This window comes from Lampris incognitus, chromosome 7 (genome assembly GCF_029633865.1).
Source record: "Lampris incognitus isolate fLamInc1 chromosome 7, fLamInc1.hap2, whole genome shotgun sequence".
In the NCBI taxonomy this organism is placed as follows: Eukaryota; Metazoa; Chordata; class Actinopteri; order Lampriformes; family Lampridae; genus Lampris; species Lampris incognitus.
Window position 1 is genome coordinate 66,224,722 of NC_079217.1, and position 22,122 is coordinate 66,246,843.

Consider the following 22,122-nt stretch of genomic DNA (forward strand, 5'->3'; position numbering starts at 1 on the left):
TTTCACCTGACAGTGAGGAGTTTCACCAGGGGGACGTAGCACGTGGGAGGATCACGCTATTCCCCCCGGTTCCCCCTCCCCCCCGAACAGGTGCCCCAACCGACCAGAGGAGGCGCTAGTGCAGCGACCAGGACATGTACCCACATCCGGCTTCCCACCCGCAGACACGGCCAATTGTGTCTGTAGGGACGCCCGACCAAGCCGGAGGCAAGACGGGGATTCCAACTGGCGATGGTAAGCCACGGAATAGACTGGTACACTACCCAGACACCTGAACTTTTCTTCAGGTGGCTGGTGTGACAGAGGAAGATGCAGAGGACAGGAAGAGATGGAAATGGATGATCCACTGTGGCGACCCTTAACAGGAGCAGCTAAAAGTAGTAGTAGTAGTAGAAGAAGACTATACAGTAAATTCTCTATATCTAGCATATACGTATATCCTGTAGTTTAAACACATTTTAACATATCATCATTGTCAAAAATAAATCTCTGCACTGAGTATATACTGTATGTTGTTAACACCCGCTGTGGCGACCCCTCACGGGAGCAGCCCCTAGCGGGAGCAGCTAAAAGTAGTAGTAGTAGTAGACTAACACTTCAATTCAGTTCAGTTCACTCAACAAAAATACTCCACTTCGGGATTTCCCGGTTATCCAACAAACAAAACTCAAAACAAGGAAATATTCTCACCCACAGTTCAGTTCAGATAACTCGCACACAAAAACCCACAAACCGGTGGGTATCAGAGCCACGTCATAACAACATCATTTTGGTGATCGCCACACTAGCTAGTTACTGCGTCATGGCGACACGTCAGGTGTGTGTGTGTGTGTGTGTGTGTGTGGTGGGGGGTGATTTAAGAGGTGCTAGGTTGTTTACATGATATTATGTGCATTTGTAACATGTAGGGCTGTGTGTTGGTGAGAATCTGGTGATACGATACGTATCACGATACAGGGGGTTACGATACGTATCACGATACAGGCTACGATACAGGGTGGTGCAATACATATCACGACACAGGGGTTATGATTCATTATATCGCGATATATTGCGATACTGTAAGAAAGGTGCTATATTGTGGTTTTATAGGCCTGTGTTCTTTGTGCTTATGCTACTTCCTGTTTCAGTTTACATTGTTGGGTTGGAGCGGAAGAGTCAAATGGCCGAAGTTAGATTACAACACTGTTGTCTAGTGGTCGTGGGGTTACACACAACACAAAATGTTTGTCTCTAACCTTTACATGTCACCAACTAAAAATCCATATAGTGGATTTGAGAATCGATACAGTATCACAAAAGATAATATCGTGATACTCGAGTGTATCGATATTTTCTTACACCCCTACTAACATGATATCAATAGTTCCTCCTTTGAATATAACGGTTATCATCGATACCGGTATATGCCGAAACCTCCACCTCTGACACTCACCTAATGTCCCAGAAGCGAACTTTCTTGTCGAAATGGCCGCTCATGACACACTGCTCCGTGCAGACGATGTCGTTGCAGCTGGAGCCAGCAAACACCGTCTTCATACCTGAAAACAAAACCACTTTAATCTGAACTCACCACTGACACACACGACACTCAACAGTTTACTCGCATCATTGAGACCACGTCACTCTATAATGAACATTATCCTGTAACGAATATCACCATCAGTATGTTTACATGCTGGTAGAAAAGGTGGATTTATTGTGTAAGTCCAACTAAAACTGGACTTCTAAAACACACGTAAACGTGTTAGTCCCACTGAAATCCTACTAAATGGAATTTTGGGAGGTGGGACTAACACACTTAGATAATGCGGTTGGGGATGGATTTACTCTGGCATGTATACACTTCAGTCGGCCCCGAACTGGCCTAGGCGTTCTGTACATGACCCATAGTTCCCACGGCGGTCTTTCACCCAATAGTAACCACCTGAAAGGGGCATATCACCACCTACTGTACCGGGGTGGGACATACTTTCGTCAATAAATCGATTCTCCCCTGGTTCTTGGTTACTGGGACAACGACAGTAGTCCAATTACATGTCCTAATCGAGCTGTAACCGTAGCTCCACTTAACTGTGCATGTAAACGCACTGAACCCACATCTGTTCTTCGTATACTATTGTAGACTATGAGCAACCCCTGAAAAGTCAAGACCTCATGGGTATTAATCTGATTTTCGAGACATTTCTGAAACCTGTAGGTGCCAAAACAATCACCAAACATGTACATACTTTTCTGCGTAGGTCAAACCAACCAACCAATCACGTACACACTGTGCTGTGTAGGTCAAACCAACCAACCAATCACGTACAGACTTTGCTACGTAGGTCCCACAGTTTGAGGGTACGGTCGTAACTGCCGGAGACGATGCGGGCGTTGTCCAACAGGAAGCGAGCTGACAGAACCTTCCCGCTGTGTCCAGTCAGAGTGTGCTGAGGTCGGGCGGAGGATGAGAGACACAAATCAGACGTTTTAGCAGGCATTCCCATTACACACACTACAGTTCACAGACAGAGACGCTTCGGTGCCAATGTCCTCTTAATTTTGGACAAAGCTTCCTGTCAATCAATATTTAGTAGCTGAACATTAAAATAGAGCACTCTGAAAAGTCACATCAGTATGAGGTGGTATCGCAGTGATGGCTCCAAGTTCAATTACTTTTCACGGCTGAGTATTTATTTTCAACTGCTCTGCTGCATAAAACTGACTCAGAGCCAGCTTGCTTTACATCCACCACTACAGATTTGAATCTGGTCTCAGCAAGAAGGGTGAGATCACTGGCCCAGCCCCACCCCAGAGCTTGATGCTCCATGATCATTGGTTCTGTTGGATGTCCATCAACACACTGAGACTATTGGGTCTCCTATAGACTCAAACTTTGACGTCACATCCTATATGTCAGCAGCCCCCTGGACCAACAGTGCATCACTGGAGCATGATGGGTAAACAGCAGGGGCTGCTGGGAGCGAAAATGGCTGCTGTGGCAGGAATCTGGGCTTCAGACCTTTTACATCACATCACAGACCAGAGGAACCGGATTTCAACAGTTTAGTGGGAGAAGTGAGTTTTGTTTTTGTTTAAAAGGGAAAGCAGAAATGGACAAGAAACATCTGTCAACTGGCCACTGTGTCTGGTCTACTTGAACACTGTCCAATCACTGACACCATTGTAGAAAAGAACGGCACCTTCCTGTGATGACAGTGTCTGGTCGGCTGGTTGTCCTTGCCCAACTTGGATGTAAACCTGCTGTTGGATAGTCTTTTTGGTTTTTTTGTGGCTTTTTTCAACCTTTTTCTCCCCAACTGTATGCGGTCAATTACCCTATTTATCGAGCCGTGCTGGTCGCTGCTCCACCCCCTCTGCTGATCCGGGGAGGGCTGCAGACTACCACATGTCTCCTCCCATACATGTGGAGTCACCGGCTGCTTCTTTTCACTCGACAGTGAGGAGTTGCACCAGGGGGACGTAGCGTGTGGGGGATCATGCTATTCCCCAGTCCCCCCCCCCCGAACAGGCGCCCCGACTGACCAGAGGAGGCGCTAGTGCAGCAACCAGGACACATACCCACATCCGGCTTCCCACTCACAGACACGGCCAATCGTGTCTGTAGGGACGCCTGACCAAGCCGGAGGCAACACGGGGACTCCATCCGTTGGTAGGCAGCGGAATAGACCACTAGGCTACCCGGACGCCTCCGCCGCTGGATAATCTGATCTGCAAACTCAGCTAGTCTGAGAACAGCCTGATGTGCATCTCCAAATCTGCAACTGGCTGTAGTAGGATGAGTCATGGAGTCAAGGTCCTTAAAACATCTGAACTGACTGATTACGTGGCTGCTTCTGAACTGTACCGCAGCTCTGTGAGGTTCATGTGTAGGTGAGTTTGTGAACCGTAGTGCAGTTGGGTATGAAGTTTGGGTGTTGGGGTCTCACCCGCAGTCGGTAATCGTCTACTGTCCAGATTCTGCTGGCAAAGTCATTGGAGGCCGCCAGCAGGTATGAGCCCTGGGAGAAAAAGATATTCAGTTGAAACTTTACTTTTCTATTCAGGGAGACTCTCACTTGTCTTTCATAACAGCCGCTTCCATCAAGCTACTTTTATGCAAATGTTGTGGCTGTGAATCAGAAAAGCTGAGTTGCATCACCAAACTATCATGACTCCTAAACATAAAAGAAGTTTGAGCTTGTTGGAGGTGGAAATGTTGATGTGTCAAAGATTAGATGAGAGAAAAACACCCATCCATCCATCCATGATCTGAACCACTCATCCTGCTCTCAGGGTGGCAGGGATGCTGGAGCCTATCCCAGCAGTCACTGGGCGGCAGGCGGGGAGACACCGTGGACAGGCCGCCGGGCCATCACAGGACCCACACACACCCACATATTCATACCTAGGGACAATTTAGTCCAGCCGAGTCACCTGACCTACAGGTCTTTGGGCTGTGGGAGGAAACCGGAGCCCCCGGAGGAAACCCACGCAGACACGGGGAGAACATACAAACTCCACACAGAGGACGACCCGGGACGACCCCCAAGGTTGGACTACCCCGGGGCTCGAACCCAGGACCTTCTTGCTGTGAGGCGACCGTGCTAACCACTGGACCACCGTGCCGCCGAGAGAAAAAAACAGGTTCTCAAAATGTATCTTTTTTTTTTATTCATAAATTTGTTTCTGATTTTCTCCCAATTTAGTGGCCAATCGCTCCCTATTCTAGTTCAAACACCCACCCTCGTACTGCATGCGTTCGCCAACTGCATCTCTCCGGCCGGCAGTCTTGAAGGAGACGCCTCCCCACTTCGTGACAAGGAGAATCTAGGCCGAGCCGCTGCTCCCCCCCCCCCCCAACCCCCCAACCCACATACATACACACAGAGACGCAGTCATGTGACGAACACAAGCCGACTCCGCCCCCCTCCAGAAGACAGCGCTGCCAATTATTGCTGCTTCATCGAGTCCGGCCATAGTCGGATCTGACAGGACCGGGGCGCGAACCCCGGTCCCCAGTGGGCAACTGCATTGACACAAAGCCGATGCTTAGACCGCCACACCACCGCGGACTCTCAAAATGTATCTAACGGTCACCAGTTCTTTCCAAAACCTTTTCCTTAAAATGAATCACATGACATCTCTGCACCGGGAGATGGTTTAATCACTTAAAACTAGCTCACGGAGGCACCAGTCATTTGCTTTTAAAGGATTTTGTCGTCAAAATGGCACCTAAAGTCCATGAACATGTGGATGGAGAAGAGAGAGGAAGAGAGAGGAATCTGCTGTTGGTCTGGTGTCAACCAGAGCTGCTGAGGAACTTACAGCGCTGTCGAACTCAATACTGGTGATGCCTGCATTACTGCCAGTCAGAGCTCCTTTAGGCTCACAGCGCCCTGCACACACACACACACACACACACACACACACACACACACACACACACACACACACACACACACAAATCAGGAACATTTATTTGCCATTTCATTCCATGCACCTGCGCACATGAAATGAAACGAGATACTGTTTCCCCCAGCCCACAGCAGTGCAACACAACGACAAAAAAACACAGCCAAACTACAAGAACACACATATCCAAACTACAAACAAAAAAAACAAAAACAAAAAACTACAAAAACACATATCCTACATATGCACAAAACATTTTCACTGTCAAAAAGAGTGAACGCCAGGATGACTGTCGGAACTTCCCACACCGGACACACACCGCTTCCAGTGTGGGAAGATGGCGGCGCCAATTCACGTTCGTTAACAGCCTCACCCAGCACCGGTGTGGGAAGATGGCGGCGTGAATTCACGTTCGTTAACAGCCTCACCCAGTACCATCGATGCAGTGTCTTTGTCCACGTCCAAGTTTTTGTCTTTGTTTGTTGGCTGGGAGAGCTGGAGCTGGATCGGCCGGGAGAGCTTGGTCTGCTGCGCTCTGGGCCCAGGGACCACGGCCTTGCCCGGAGCTGCACCCGAGCAGGTAACACTAAGGGAGGTCCGAGAGGACACGGAACCGGGGCAGGCTAGGCTAACTGCTAGCCCATGCAGACTGGCAGGTCCGACACTGAGGGTGGTCTGGCGGCGGCCTCACCTGGCGTTGACTGTGGCGTTTTAGTGTCATCGTGTGGAGTGTGGGGAGGTGTGTCCAGGGTGTCTGGCTGGGAAGAGCTGGTGCTGGATCGGCTGGGAGGGTTCGGTCTGCTTCGTCCGGTTGCCACAGGGACCACGGCCCCTGTGCCTGGAGCTGAACCCGAGGAAACATGGAGGGCGGGCTGACAGGACACATAACCGGGGCAGGCTAGGCTAACTGCTAGCCCGTGCAGACCGGCGGTTCTGACAGTCATCCTGGCTGGCGTTTGTTCCCTTGGACAGTGATTATTTTTGTTGTTTAGTTTAAATATGTGTGTTCTTGTAGTTCTTGAATGTGTTTTTGTCTGTATGTTGTACTGCTGTGGGCTGTGTGTTGTACTGCTGTGGGCTGTGTGTTGTACTGCTGTGGGCTGTGTGTTGTACTGTTGTCGGCTGTATGTTGTATTGCTGTGGGCTGTATGTTGTATTGTTGTGGGCTGTGTGTTGTACTGTTGTGGGCTGTATGTTGTATTGCTGTGGGCTGTGTGTTGTACTGTTGTGGGCTGTGTGTTGTATTGCTGTGGGCTGTATGTTGTACTGTTGTGGGCTGTATGTTGTATTGCTGTGGGCTGTGTGTTGTACTGTTGTGGGCTGTGTGTTGTATTGCTGTGGGCTGTGTGTTGTACTGCTGTGGGCTGTATGTTGTATTGCTGTGGGCTGTGTGTTGTACTGTTGTGGGCTGTGTGTTGTACTGGTGTGGGCTGTGTGTTGTACTGCTGTGGGCTGTGTGTTGTACTGTTGTGGGCTGTATGTTGTATTGCTGTGGGCTGTGTGTTGTACTGCTGTGGGCTGTGTGTTGTACTGCTGTGGGCTGTGTGTTGTATTGCTGTGGGCTGTGTGTTGTACTGCTGTGGGCTGTATGTTGTATTGCTGTGGGCTGTGTGTTGTACTGTTGTGGGCTGTATGTTGTATTGTTGTGGGCTGTGTGTTGTACTGTTGTGGGCTGTATGTTGTACTGTTGTGGGCTGTATGTTGTATTGCTGTGGGCTGTGTGTTGTACTGTTGTGGGCTGTATGTTGTATTGTTGTGGGCTGTGTGTTGTACTGTTGTGGGCTGTATGTTGTATTGTTGTGGGCTGTGTGTTGTACTGCTGTGGGCTGTATGTTGTATTGCTGTGGGCTGTGTGTTGTACTGTTGTGGGCTGTATGTTGTATTGCTGTGGGCTGTGTGTTGTACTGCTGTGGGCTGTGTGTTGTACTGTTGTGGGCTGTATGTTGTATTGCTGTGGGCTGTGTGTTGTACTGTTGTGGGCTGTATGTTGTATTGCTGTGGGCTGTGTGTTGTACTGTTGTGGGCTGTATGTTGTATTGCTGTGGGCTGTGTGTTGTACTGCTGTGGGCTGTGTGTTGTACTGCTGTGGGCTGTATGTTGTATTGCTGTGGGCTGTGTGTTGTACTGTTGTGGGCTGTATGTTGTATTGCTGTGGGCTGTGTGTTGTACTGTTGTGGGCTGTATGTTGTATTGTTGTGGGCTGTGTGTTGTACTGTTGTGGGCTGTATGTTGTACTGTTGTGGGCTGTATGTTGTATTGCTGTGGGCTGTGTGTTGTACTGTTGTGGGCTGTATGTTGTATTGTTGTGGGCTGTGTGTTGTACTGTTGTGGGCTGTATGTTGTATTGTTGTGGGCTGTGTGTTGTACTGCTGTGGGCTGTATGTTGTATTGCTGTGGGCTGTGTGTTGTACTGTTGTGGGCTGTATGTTGTATTGCTGTGGGCTGTGTGTTGTACTGCTGTGGGCTGTGTGTTGTACTGTTGTGGGCTGTATGTTGTATTGCTGTGGGCTGTGTGTTGTACTGTTGTGGGCTGTATGTTGTATTGCTGTGGGCTGTGTGTTGTACTGCTGTGGGCTGTGTGTTGTACTGCTGTGGGCTGTATGTTGTATTGCTGTGGGCTGTGTGTTGTACTGTTGTGGGCTGGGGGAAATGGCATTTTGAATCATTTCACGTGCGCAAGTAAATGAGGTGAAATGACAAAGTGTTCCTGATTCCTGGTCTGCGTGGGCTAGCAGTTAGCTTAGCCTGCCCCGCTTCCGCATCCTGTCAGACCGCCCTCAGTGTTTCCTCTTTGGCGCAGCTCCGGGCAGGGCCGTGGTCCCTGGGCCCACCAGACGCAGCAGACCAGGCTCCCCCAGCCGATCAAACGCCAGCTCTCCCAGCCAGACACCTTCAACACACCTCCCCGCCCTCCAGACCACGACACCAGAAACAAAGTCAACACTAGGTGAGGCCGCCGCCAGACCGCCATCGGTATCATCGGAACTGTCGGTCTGCATGGGCTAGCAGTTAGCTTAGCCTGCCCTGCTCTCCCAGCCATCAAACGAAGACACAAACTTAGACGCAGACGTGGACAAAGACACTGCATGGACAGTACTGGGTGAGGCCGCCGCAAATGTGAATTCCCGCCGAACTCTTTCAAACCAAATATGGCTGATCTGGTGCTATTTGACAAAATTATGTGAGCACACTTCTCTCAATTGATGCCTCTCGATTTCAGACCTACTGTGCAAACTGAAAAAGACTTATTTTTTTCACCCCAAAATGGATAGAAAAAAACTTTGGAGGAGAATTCACTTCAGTCGGACAGAGTCAAGATTAACATCCTTAAGCTCATCTCTCTGCCTCCTATACTGACTGGTTCTGTGGGTTGGTCACCACACTCAGTCAGTAGCATCTCTTAGACTTCACATCCTGCCTGAATGGGTTTTGTGGAACCAGCAAATGAGGAGGTCTTAAATGCCTCCCGGCCTGACAGTCACCTGATAGGACCTCCCACAGCTTCACCCTGCGATCCATCCCTCCAGTCGCCAGGAGCCGTGAGCCAGGGCTGAACCTCACCGCGTTCACCTCTCCGTCATGGGCGTCCTGAAAACACACATGCAGCAACACACATACATGGGAACACACAACATTGTGACTTATCAAGCCCACAAAAATCCAAAAAAATAAATAAAAACCTAAGTTAAACATTTGGATAACTTCCACTCATGATTCCGTTTTGGTCTCAGCTTGAAAACTTGAGATCAGTGCCCCATCCTCCTCCCACACCCCGATGCTCCATGCTGATTTGTTATGTTGGATGCCCATTATCACACTGAGCCAATAGGGTCTCTTAGACTCAAACTGTGATGTCACATCCAGCTCTGTCAGCAGCTCCTGGGACCAGCACTGCATCACTTGAGCATGATGGTTAGAGAGCAAGAGTTGCTGGGAGCCAAAGGGCAGCTAGGAGGGGATTCTGGGTAATCAGACCTTTTACTGTTCATCATTGACCTTGAGACTTTATCTACATTACAGCCTGTTAAATGTCAAATCCTCACTAGTGCACCATCATGGCAATAATATATGAGAACGATGAAACAAACAGCAACCACATCATGTGTTCTTACATAAACTGGCAGCCGCTCATGGGGTGTGGATATTTGCACGTGAATGAGAGAATGAGAGTAACAGCGACTGAAGAAAGCGAGATTTTGGATCAAACAAAAGAGCTCATCAATACTTTAACATCTGCTGGTTCGATGTTAAATACAATATGACTGTAAGCTAGCATGGTTCGGGAAAGGCTTGAGGAACATGATAAAGTTTTCATGATGTTGCCCTGGCTTCCAAAGTCTCCAAATCTCAAATTGATTGAGCATATATGGGATGCACTGGACCGACAAGTCCTATCCACGGCGGCTCGGCCTTGCAACTTACAGGACTGAAATGATCTGCTGCTAATGTTTTGGTGCCAGTTACCACGGGACACCTTCAGGGATCTTATAGAGTTCAAGCCTTGGTGGGTTGGCGCCGTTTTGGCGGCACACAGACTACCAAAAGCATATTAGGCCGGTGGTCATAATGTTTTGGCTCATCAGTGTATTAGTACTAATTACAAATGTTCTGCATTATAGGAGATCAGCTTCTGCAGCTGATGACAGGATGTGAACGTGATATAATGCCGGAGAGACGTGACTGATTGCCAATGTCAATTCTTGTATTTTATTGTCGTCATTTTTTTAAAGTGCTATATAAATAAAACTTTGCGTGCTTGCTTCTTGCTTTACAGAAGCAGGATTATATACCGCCTGAAGCCGGGATATTCTGTCAATCATCCCAAAGGTCATGTTAACTTTTCCAAAGTCAATCTTCTGTTGCCCCTGGGACAACAGGATGACGCTAACTTCGAGCCTTCGTTCAGCTTGATACACTACCACATCCTGACTGTGTGTTCAATACTGCAGACCAGATGCCATCTCTGCTGCGGGGGGGGGGGGGTACATACAAACACATGCAGCGCCGTGGAGGGAACCCGGACCTCCGCACACACTCCAGACGACGTGTCCGTGTTCTCCGGGGAAGTGCTGAAGGAGTTGGCAGCTCGACGACTGCAGGGGGTGGGGAGAGAATTAATTAAAAAAAAAAAAACAACTATCTAAATCAAACTGTCAACATACAAATGAATACTTAACATACATCTCTAACATACCCCAAAATAATCATTCAACTACAGCTCAAAACATAAAACAACAAACAGAAAACAGATAAGACCCCTTTTATCCGAGCTCTGCATCAGCTCATCCTCTGTGGTTGAACGCAGCACCCCCTATAACACCACATGGCTGCGAAATTGTCTAGATCCTTCATTGCGCTGTAATAATTAATTATCCTGGTAAACAAGAGTTCAACATCACATTCTACAGATTCTTTATTCTTTTTTTCCGGCTCACATAAATAACCATTTTTGCCTGTCCTGCAATTAAATTCGATAGTTGGCATTTATATCTTTAATACTGGCTATATTTAAAAACAAGAATACGGTTCTGTTTGTAAAAAATTTCTCCAGCTGATCTAAATAATTTTTCTAGAAGCAGAAACAGGGGTGTAAGCCTCATACATTCTAAAAATCAATGGAAAACGGTTTCTCTCTGGGCACAACAGGGGCAGTTGTCGTTCACAATAAAAGCATTGACCGCCACTGTGCTATGCAAGACCCTCCACTGCAGACCCCCAGCTTTTTTCTTAAAGGTGGTTTGTATAAAAACCTCCACACTGGCTTCACATTCTTTCCCAAGCCCAGCTGGGTTCTCCAGGGTGTATCAGTCCGACCACTCAGTTTTTCTTTAGTCAGGATTTTAACCATTATACATGGCCTTACCTTTAAGTTCATTTAGACCAGAGTTAAAAACATTTCCCAAATCTAAAAACGGACCTGTGCAATTTTTCAGATCAGGAATAATCTTTAAAACAGGAAATGGATCTTCAATATCGGGATGAATCATGAATCGTTGCAGTATGATGTTAAAAGTTCACATTCCTTTTCTGTGAGCTGACCGTTCCAATTACATAGCAGCCAACTAATGAGGCGTGTAGATTTCACTCCCAGGTGAGATCCTAGTGCAGCAACATTGTCAAGATTGGGCCCAGCCAGCTCCACCACCTGACCCAACGCGGCTACCTTTGCCAGGCAGAATAATTTTGCCACAGTGGGTCCTATGTCACAGTTCATGTCCATACGCCCACCATACACCACTGGCTCTTTTAAGCTCAGAGAGTCAGAACAGCCCATTCTATCCTTCTGGAACATATTCCACACTCTTATGAGCCCACGATAAAAACCAGGTAATCTGTTGAGGTTCAAGTTCTTAAGATCCATTAAAAGCAAAGGCAAGTTTATTTCGAGTCCACATAAACGTTGAAGTATAGCAAAAAGGCTACTGGTCTCCACACTAAGTCTGTAGGCCCAAGCAGCAATCTCTGAATGAAATGTAGATGGAAGGCTGCACCACTGCTGGCCAGATGGGTCAGTCCTTGACCACCTTCATCCTTAGGAAGGTACAGCACACCCTGAGGAATCCAGGGCAATTTGTACCAGAAAAAGTTCACCAACACAGCCTGAAACTTGATCCAGGAGGTTTGTTGGAGGATCAACGCATGTTAATCGATGCCATAAAGGTGATGACACAAGGTGGTTGCTTACTAACATGTGAAGTCTACATGACATTTTTTTTCTAAATCCATTTCCACTTCTTAAGACGTCCTTCTACTTTTTCTAAACAGATTATCCCAATTCTTATTTAAAAACGATTCATTCCCCACAAAGACTCCCAGATATTTCATCCCTCCCATTTTTCATGTCAACCCCCAGGTAACATGAGCCTCCCATTCAGTCCCTCTCATCAGTGCCTCACCCTTTCCCCCAGTTTAACCTTGCTGATGATATTTAACCAAACTTGTTAATATTTTTTACTAGAATATCAATATCTCTTTGCTCCTTTACAAAAACAGCTACATCATCTGCATAGGCAGAGAGTTTAAATGTTGCGCTGCACCAGGAAAAGCAACTCCAGACAACTCACACCTCAATTTACACAGCAGGGCTCAATGGCCAGAGTACAACATTCCAAACAAAGAACATCCCTACCTAATTCCCCTCTGGATCTGGAACGTAAAAGGAACACTCAAACCACCGTTAATTTTAAGTACACTCTCAATGTCACTGTACAAAACTTTGATCTTAGCTACAAAACCTGGGCTGAAACTGAAAGCTTTCATAGTTTGCTAAAATTGCTGGTGTTCAACTTGGTCAAAAGCCTTTTCCTGATCTATAGAAATAAGACCAGTTTCAACACCCAATGAACGAGAGATGTCCAAAACATCCCCAATTAAAGTAATGTTGTCAGTGATCAGCCTGCCAGGCACACAGTAAATCTGGTCAACATGGAAGACCTCATCACCTTTCTCAGTCTGTTTGCTAACAGACTTAGACAAGATGTTGTAATCAGTGAAGAGCAGGGACACTGGCTGCCAGTTCTCAATGTCTTGCAAATCCCCTTTTTTGGTAACAGAGTAGTGACAGCCCTCCTGCAATTCCGAGGCAACCGCTCCTAAGTTGCACTGCTCCTCAGAACAGTCAACAAATCCTCTTCAAGCACCGGCCAAAAAGACATATAAAAGTCAACAGGTAAACCATCTATGCCGGGTGCCTTGCCAGTCTCCAAACTTTGCAGGGCTTCATGGAGTTCTTCAGGGGACAGTTGTGCCTCGAGCTCTGTGTTGAGTGTTTCCTCGATCTTTTTTAGGCCATCATAGAATGCTTCAGCCCCCAGTGCATCCTGTTTGAATTCACTCTTTTAGAGATCACCGTAAAACCCTGCTGCATATTTCCGAATCTCAGAAGACTCTGAAAGTTCCCGGTTCGAATCCCCGTGTTGCCTCCGGCTTGGTCGGTTACCTGGTTGCTGCACCAGCGCCTCCTCTGGTCGGTTGGCGTGCCTGTTCTGGGGGGAGGGGGAACTGGGGGGAATAGCGTGATCCTCCCACGCACTATGTCCCCCTGGCAAAACTCCTCACTGTCAGGTAAAAAGAAGCAGGTGGCGACTCCACATGTATTGCATGCGGTAGTCTGCAGTCCCCCCCCCCCGGGTTGGCAGAGGGGGCGGAGCAGTGACCAGGAAGGCTCAGGAGAGTGGGGTAATTGGCCAAGTACAATTGGGGAGGAAAAAAAGAAAAGAAAAAAGAAGACAGCTCTGTAAGCTGTACACCAGTGATAGCACATAGAGAGTGGAAGGTCTTTCTCTGCCCGTTCTTGCGCTCTAGACTAAAGAAAAACTGAGAAGCAGCATCCATATGTGTGACGTTCTGAAAGCGTGAGCGGACCAGTGCCCCCCGTGCTGTAATACCCAGGTTAGCCAAGCAGACTTTTTAGATCTGAGAGCCTCTATATGGCCTCGATCTCCTGCGGAATCTGCTAAATTCTGTAGTTCCACCATTTCAGTCTCTAGATCTCTCATAGACCTGGCTATGTCTCTGGTGACATTGCGAGTGTACTGCTGGCAAAACTGCTTTATCTGGCACTTGCTAGTGTCCCACCATTGCTGTAAAGAACTAAAATCAGACCTTTTGTTTCTGTACTGACCCCAGAAAAACCTAAGAACATCTCTAAAATTATCATGCAAAAGGGCTGTATTAAAATGCCAGAAAGCACGATTTGTTTTAACACTCCTTATAAAAACCGAACACTACAAGGGAATGATAAGAGAAACCAACTGGAATTACGTTACATTGTTTAAACACATTAAAATGATGTTTAAAACAATAAAACCGATTGAGCCTTGCCATGGATAGCACATTATCTTTTGAATGTGTCCATGTTCTATAAAAAGCTCTCCAAACGTCTTTTAGTTAGTGTGATTTAATTAAAAGTGTGAGCCGACTAAGAGATGCAGGATGTGGTTCCTGGTGAGTTCTGTCCAGCTTGCAATTTTCTGTACAGTTAAAATCCCCCCCAGAAATAAATATTCCTCACTGTCACATTTACTGATTACATCAAATAACATCCATCCATCCATCCAGTAGCTGAACCGCTTATCCTGCTCTCAGGGTTGCGGGGATGCTGGAGCCTATTCCAGCAGTCATGGAGTGGCAGGCGGGGAGACACCCTGGAAAGGCCGCCAGGCCATCACAGGGCCGAGACACACACACACGCAGACATTCATACCTAGGGACAATTTAGTATGGCCAATTCACCTGACTTACATGTCTTTGGACTGTGGGAGGAAACCGGAGCCCCCGGAGGAATCAAATAACACCTCCATAAAAACTAGTCTTTTGGGGCCAAGGGTTGGACCACAAACATTTATAAAAACTATTTTTATATTTTCTTATTGTACGCTTACTTTCAGTAGTCGACCTTTGACTGCTTCCTCTACTTCAAGGGAACGTGGCATAAAATCTTTTGGAAAACAGAATCCTGACCCCACCACTAATATAATATTTATGACTGAGAATCATTTCTCCAGTCCAATCCCTCTTCCATTCAATTTCATTATCGAGGGTGCTTTGTGTTTCTTGCACAAGCAAAACATGTATTTTCTTTAAATCAACCAGTTTAAACACAGCAGCTCTTTTCATGTCATCTCTTGCTCCATTTAGATTTAAGTGCCTAGTTGTATATTACACATGAGGAGAATGCAGCTGGGCTGTGCCAAGGCCAGGCTTACACTAACCAAAAAGACAAAAATAACCAAACTTGTCTTAACCATCATCATCAAGGAAGGCACCATGCCTTGAGGACATGCACCAGCTCTTCCAGAGACAGAAGACCAGGAAGGCACCGGGCCCAGATTGTGTGTCTCCTTCCTGTCTTAAAGTCTGCTGACTAGCTGGCCCCCATTTTCAGCTGGATTCTTAAACCTGGTATTTTGCTCATGTAAGCAGATATCGCGACATATAGACATCATGTAAAATTCCCTCCTACTATCATATTTTCCATATTGCCTAGCAGTAATTAATAGGGATTGACCGATTATCGATATGGCCGATTATCAGCGTAGATATTTGTCTTTTTAATATCATTATAGACATGTTTTTATTCGCCAGCTTATTAAAAAAAGTCCGCTGCACAACATGTGTGCCTCCGACGCAGCCTTCACTCTCCCGGAGCACAGCACGACTATCACTCCAAGTGAGAGTGCTAACAACATGGCGTAGTATCGACAGTATCAACATGACGAGTGCTAACAACATGGCGTAGTATCAACAGTATCAACATGTCGAGAAGCCCGTGGTAGTAAAGAGGGCACAAAGTGGAGCATAGCAGAAGTGGCGTGGTTGGAACACTCCAGGAGCATACGGCGATGTCTTCTGCCTTCAGACATCGCCATAAGCACCAGGGACAGCGTGCATCTCATTTGTACCAAAAGTAAAGCGTAGAGTACGTATGAAAGGTACAGCGCTGTAAAGTTGTCCATGTTTTCACCGCTCCACATGGAACCTGCTTGCTAACTTGTTTGTGGCTTGTTTGGTATGTGGCACAACAGGTCAACTGGAAGAAGGTCCAACAGCAACCAGCTGAAAGGGGGCATATCGCCACCTGACGTACCGCGGTGGGACATACTTCCATCAATAAATCGATTCTCCCCCGGTTCTTGTATAATGGGACAATGACAGTAGTCCAATTACATGTCCTAACTTGAGCTGTAACCGTAGCTCCACTTAACTGTGCATGTAAACACAGTGAATGTCTCTTTCCAGACATTGTGACCCAGTTACTCAAGATAATTCAAAAACCTTGTTGTGAGCAGTTTCATGTAGGAACTATTTTCTTTGACCGAACTACACCTACATGAACCGGCAGATATCCCCAAAACTCGGCAATTCACACAGAAACATTCTAGATGGATAAATAACACTACAGGTGACATGCATATTTGATTTTGGGGCGAACTGTCCATTTAACACATGAACTAAGGTTTGAAGGGGACTGAACATAGGACAGGCCTGGTAGTCAGCCTCAATGTTGCTGTAGTCACACAGAAATGACCATTATCTCCAAAAACTACTTAGACTTATTAGACAGAGGGAGAGAGAGAGAGAGAGAGTCATCTATTCAATAAACAGAAGTCTTTCTCTGTGTCAAACAATGTCCTTCACCTGGAATGAGGTGAGAGGAGTCCAGGCTGGACACACTCCGACACGCTGCAGACAGACAGACAGACAGTCAATCATAACATGGACACGCCCACCCAGACAGTGAAGGCCTAGAGCAGAAACCCAGAGAGACACAACCAGACAGCCATGTTGAACCTACATACCCAAATATGTTAGAGATGGAGTCCAGCAGACCGCCGGGGGGAGGCTGGGAAATCCGTTTACTGCAAAAAATAAAAGTTACCAAGTCACTGTTTTTTCAAAACTAGACGATGAATCAGTGTGATTATGGCCGTCTGAGTGTCTTTATCATAAAACTGTTGATTCTTTTTCAGCCAACCGGATGAAAAAACGGGTTCCTAAACTTTTTCCATTTCAAAATTCTGGATTCAAACATTGTTTCTCATCAGTATGATCAAAAATATGACTGGACCATATCACTCTAAACTGAACATTATTGTCCACACCTTTAACATTACAATACTGCATGGTTTTAGATATTGAGCTTGGCTTCTTAACATTAACAGACTACCTGATACCAAAAGCGAGGACATGTAAATTAATTGATTTTATCAATTTCTAATAGTGGAGGATGGACAGATTTTCAGACAAAGACCACATTAACAGACAGAATATTGTCAGAAGTTCAGAATTTGCATGTGGATCACACCTCGGGGTGCGACTGACTAGTCGGTTTGGTGAAGCCTCTCCAGTTCCCTTCCCAGCTTCTTCTGCTAGGACCTCAATGTCATCATCCCTGTGAAGACAATGGGAAAACAGAACCAGGATCAGCCTCTCCAGAACAGCATCATGTATGGGAGCAAGTCCATCTTGTCCTCGTCCACACACACTACACATTTGCTAAATTAGGTCTAAGCCTAACCCACTAGGGAACCTCAGAATTGCATCTCTGCTCTTCACAGATGATGTGGTTTTGTTGGCTTCATCAGAGCGTGACCTCCAGCACGCACTGGGGCGGTTTGCAGCTGAGTGTAAAATGGCTGATATGAGAGTCAGCACCTCCAAGTCTGAGGCCATGGGTCTCTACCGGAAAATGGTGGACTGCTCCATCCGGGTTGGGGATGAGTTGTTGCATCAAGTGAAGGAGTTCAAGCATCTCGGGGTCTTGTTCACGAGTGGGGGTAGGATGGAGCAGGAGATTGACAGACAGATTGGTGCAGCATCAGCAGTAATGTGGACGTTGTACCGAACCGTTGTGGTGAAAAGGGAGCTGAGCCGGAAGGCAAAGCTCTCAATTTACCAGTCAGTCTTCGTTCCACCCCTCACCTATGGTCATGAGCTTTGGGTAGTGACCAAAAGGGTGAGATCGCCGATACAAGCGGCTGAAATGAGTTTCCTCCGTAGGGTGTCTGGGCTCAGCCTTAGCGATAGGGTGAGGAGCTCGGACATCCGGAGGGAGCTCGGAGTAGAGCCGCTGCTCCTTCGCATCGAAAGGAGTCAGTTGAGGTGGTTCGGGCATCTGATTAGGATGCCTCCTGGGCACCTTCCTTTGGAGGTTTACCGGGCATGGTCAACTGGGAGTGTCCTACTTAGCTTGATGCCACTGCGACCTGACCCTGGAGAAGTGGCTGAAAATGAATGAATGAATGAACCTAACCCACTAGCAGTCAATTAAAGCGGTTATCCTTTTTTAGTTCGTTTTCATGTTGCAAATCCCAGTATTCCATTCAAAACAATTGTGATCCTACACAGAAAGAAAGCGCTCTCATGCGGGTCACAATTTTTGACAGTTGCAGATTTTGGTGCAACACTGGCAAGATAATCCAGCGGTAGCATGCATACTTTGGAGAAAGAATACTGATCAACATGTAATCCACAGTAATATTGAAATATCAATCCATATCGAATATTTAATTAAACCAAATAATCAGATTCAGAATCTGATTTTATTGACCATGTAGTTTTGCACGTACATGGAATTTGACTCCGGTTTCATGGCTCTCTGTGTACTTAGAAGAACAACACAACAACCTTCAGATATATACACATAAGGATTGACTTATACAGCTGAAATAAAAGGTGATAAAATGCAATGGTGCAGAGAATATATCAGAGATGCTGAAACAGGTGTTAGCAGGTTACTTACATACATGCCTGAGGTAGGTGGACATGACACAGTGTGCCAGTATACGTACAATGTACAGTGCAGTATATAGTACAACATGTACAGTACAGTACATACAACACGTACAGTACAGTATATACATGTACAGTACAGTATATACAACATGGTTGGATTTATTTATTTGACAATTTTTTTTCGAAGATTTTTTTTGGGGGGGGGGGGGATTTCCCGCCTTATTGGATAGTGATAATAGATACAGAAAAAGGAAAGGCAGGGGAGAGAGCAAAGGGCCCAGGTCAGATTTGAACCCAGGCCACTGCGGTAAGGACTCGGCCTTATGTGGTATGCACTCTACCAGGTGAGCCACTGGGGCGTCCCCTATTTGACAATGTTAAGGGTTCATTTGAATGGCAGCGCGTGGAAAGAAACTGTTTTTATATCTGGTTGTTTTGGGGTACAGTGCTCTGTAGTGCCTGCCACAGGGGACGCGTTGGAGCAGGTTGTGACCAGGGTGTGATGGGTCTGCAGTGTTGCCTGCCCGTTTCTTGAGTCTGGAGGGGTATAAGTCCTGAATGGAGGGCAGGTTGACGCCAATGATTTTCTCTGCAGACCTAACTGTCTATTGTAGTCTGTCCCTGTCCTGTCTGGTGGCCGATCCATACCAGACAGTGATGGATGTGCAGAGGACAGACTGGATTATTGCAGCGTAGAACTGAATCAGCAGTTCCTGAGGCAGGTTGAACTTCTTACCCCACTCTTCCAAGCAGTCCCAGTCACTGTTCCACCCCCTCTGCCGATCCGAGGAGGGCTGCAGACTACCACATGCCTCCTCCGATACATTTGGAGTCACCAGCCACTTCTTTTCACCTGACAGTGAGGAGTTTCGCCAGGGGGACATAGTGTGTGGGAGGATCACGCTATTCCCCCCAGTTTCCCCTCCCCCCCGAACAGGCGCCCCAACTGACCAGAGAAGGCGCTATTGCAGCGACCAGGACACACACCCACATCCAGCTTCCCACCTGCAGACACGGCAAATTGTGTCTTTAGGGACGCCCGACCAAGCCGGAAGTAACAAGGTTGAACTTCCGGACCTGGCGGAGAAAGTACATCCTTGTCTGGGCCTTTTTGAAGATTGTGTCTATGTTGGGTTCCCACCTTAAGTCCTGGGAGATTGTGGAACTCAGAAATCTGTAGGTTTTCACCGAAGACACCGTGCTGCTGAGTATGATGAGGAGGGCAGTGTTTGGGGCTCCTCCTGAAGTCCACTGTCATCTCCACAGTTTTGAGCGTGTTCAGCTCCAGGCCGCACCAGAGGGCCAGCTGATCAACCTCCCCAGACTCGTCACCATCCCGGATAATGCCAATGATGGTTGTGTCATCCGCAAACTTCAGGAGTTTAACAGACGGGTCACCTGAGGTGCAGTCATTTGTGCAGAGGGAGAAGAGTAGAGGGGAGAGGACAGATCCCTGGGGGGCACCAGTGCTGATTGTGTAGGTGCTGGATGTGATTTTCCCCAGCCTCACCTGCTGCCTCCTGTCTGTCAGTAAGTTTTTAATCCACTGGAAGATGGGGGTTGGTACACTGAGCTGGGTGAGTTTGGAGTGGAGGATATCTGGGACAATGGTGCTGAACATTAAGCTGAAGTCAAGACAGACTCAATGACATTCCCATTCACACAACCAAACAGTTCAGGTAGTTTGGTTTGCGATATTTGCAGGTTAGCATTGATAACAACTCTACAGAGAAGTCAATGGGGTCAAAACCACGTATTGAAATCTCACTGAAGCTCTTTTCACACTGTGGAGTCAACCAGCTGAATTTACTCACTGGTCAATCGGAAGAGGCTCCTTGGCTGCATCAGCCAGCTCCTTCTGTAGCTTGGCCTGTCTCCGTCTGGGGTCAGAGGTTAAAGGTCATGTCAACACATCAATACTGCCAGGGAATAATTCTCTTATCTGCTAATATGTCCAAAACACTTCCATCAACAGATTCCCATCCTTCAATCAGACATCTGCTCAACACTCAAGTCTTTGTGTCACCTGGAGGTAAATCAACATTTCCGAGGCTACTGACCTTTACCCTCAAAAACCTTTAACATTTGCCAGTTAAACTAAACATTCTTTTATCAACATTATCAATGTCCTTTGCCTTTTACTCTATAGAGCAGCTTTAAAAATGACTCAAAATTAGTTTCATATCTTACTGTCACTCTTAATCAGGAAAATATCTGGTATTCGGGGGTTTTAGCTCTCTGGTACCTGCAGTCTTTTTCATTCTCTGCGTTAAGTCTGTTGGCCTCCTGGGCTTTCTCTGCCATCCAGCGGGACACCAGCTCCTGGTTGTCCTCCGTGGTCTTCCTTAGCTTCTCCTCCAGGGCACTGAAGGTGATCTGCAAGGCATCATACTCGTCCTTCAGCGTCTGGTTGGCTCTCTCCAGGTCCTGCAGTAAAACCCAAGACAACACCAACATCACCACACCACTGAAAAGATGCAGTAATACAGGTTGAATGACGACTAAGGTGTTAAAGGTGAGAATCGGCAAATCCCTATTAAGGTGTGTTAACTGATTACTTCTGATTTGATGGTTTAACGTCTGTATCTCCAGATTTATGTGACAATTTGCATAACTTGTATAGGGTAATACGCATCATTTCAATTTTTTGAGTTTGTGCTGCTTAAAGGCCGGTATACACTGCGCGAATTTTGGCCGTCTCAGACGAAAGATGACTAAAGGTGGCGATATCTTTGGTTGTGACTCCAAACCGGTTGTTCTACGTCGCACTGCGACACTGGTTCAAAGATGGCCATTATTACGGTCTTGTGACCAAAGATAACCTGGGACAAAAGTCTGACAGTGTCAGAAACGTAGGATGACCATCTCACAATGTGACTGCTGCTACGACCTACATCTACTAACCAACCAATAGAAATGCAGCAGGAAATGACCACTGATCAACGCCACGCAGAAGCTTTGCTGGTGCTAAACACAAACAAACACAGTTAGCATCTGTGACCCAAGTTGGCCTCTTTTCCCCAGCCATGACTGGGGCCACACTCTCCTCCTCCTCCTCCTCTTTCGATTTTTTTCCAACAAATGAATACGACGACTATTGAAAGGACTCGAGTCCTGCTTGGTGTCATGTTGCTTTACCAGTGGTGTAGATTCATTACACACGCTGATGCGGCACACGCGCTGATGATGTTTTTATGGACTTTAGTCGTAGCCTGTGATTCAATAGTGTTATCATCATACAGTCTACATACAGTCTACATACATCACACTTGATGTGGTACCCAAGTTTATTAGATCCATATCACACAGTGTGGCTTGCGGTAAACTTATAGGACTGCTAAAGTCCTGCGGACTGTAGGAGGCTTAAGACAAGACAATTTATGAGCAACCAGTTACAGCATTAGGTTATCAAGAGAGAATTTGAGCTGTTCCACAAGCTTGTTCCTGTACCACAAGTAGGGCTGCACGATATGTCGTTTCAACATCGTC

General features: G+C 46.8%; 1 protein-coding gene and 2 non-coding genes across 4 annotated transcripts in view; all 3 read right to left on the bottom strand.

Annotated features, from left to right (window-relative positions):
* The window catches only part of atg16l1 (ATG16 autophagy related 16-like 1 (S. cerevisiae)), a 39,220-nt gene that overhangs the window by 3,570 nt on the left and 13,528 nt on the right, over positions 1-22,122 (bottom strand). The window contains exons 7-17 of one of the 2 annotated variants that reach the window (XM_056282976.1): positions 20,879-21,060; positions 20,448-20,513; positions 17,204-17,290; positions 16,698-16,757; positions 16,537-16,581; positions 10,388-10,490; positions 8,880-8,985; positions 5,311-5,381; positions 3,933-4,004; positions 2,312-2,432; positions 1,436-1,541 (exon numbers count right to left, since the gene is read on the bottom strand). In XM_056282976.1, coding sequence (XP_056138951.1) covers positions 1,436-1,541; positions 2,312-2,432; positions 3,933-4,004; positions 5,311-5,381; positions 8,880-8,985; positions 10,388-10,490; positions 16,537-16,581; positions 16,698-16,757; positions 17,204-17,290; positions 20,448-20,513; positions 20,879-21,060 — 1,019 coding nt within the window. The remainder of the gene's footprint in view (positions 1-1,435; positions 1,542-2,311; positions 2,433-3,932; positions 4,005-5,310; positions 5,382-8,879; positions 8,986-10,387; positions 10,491-16,536; positions 16,582-16,697; positions 16,758-17,203; positions 17,291-20,447; positions 20,514-20,878; positions 21,061-22,122) is intronic. The other variant, XM_056282975.1, reaches the window with a different exon arrangement.
* On the bottom strand, positions 2,753-3,026 carry LOC130116228 (small Cajal body-specific RNA 6). Its single transcript, XR_008810574.1, has one exon. It is a non-coding gene; the product is annotated as a small Cajal body-specific RNA 6 (non-coding RNA).
* Positions 9,121-9,394, bottom strand: LOC130116227 (small Cajal body-specific RNA 6). The gene has a single exon (XR_008810573.1). It is a non-coding gene; the product is annotated as a small Cajal body-specific RNA 6 (non-coding RNA).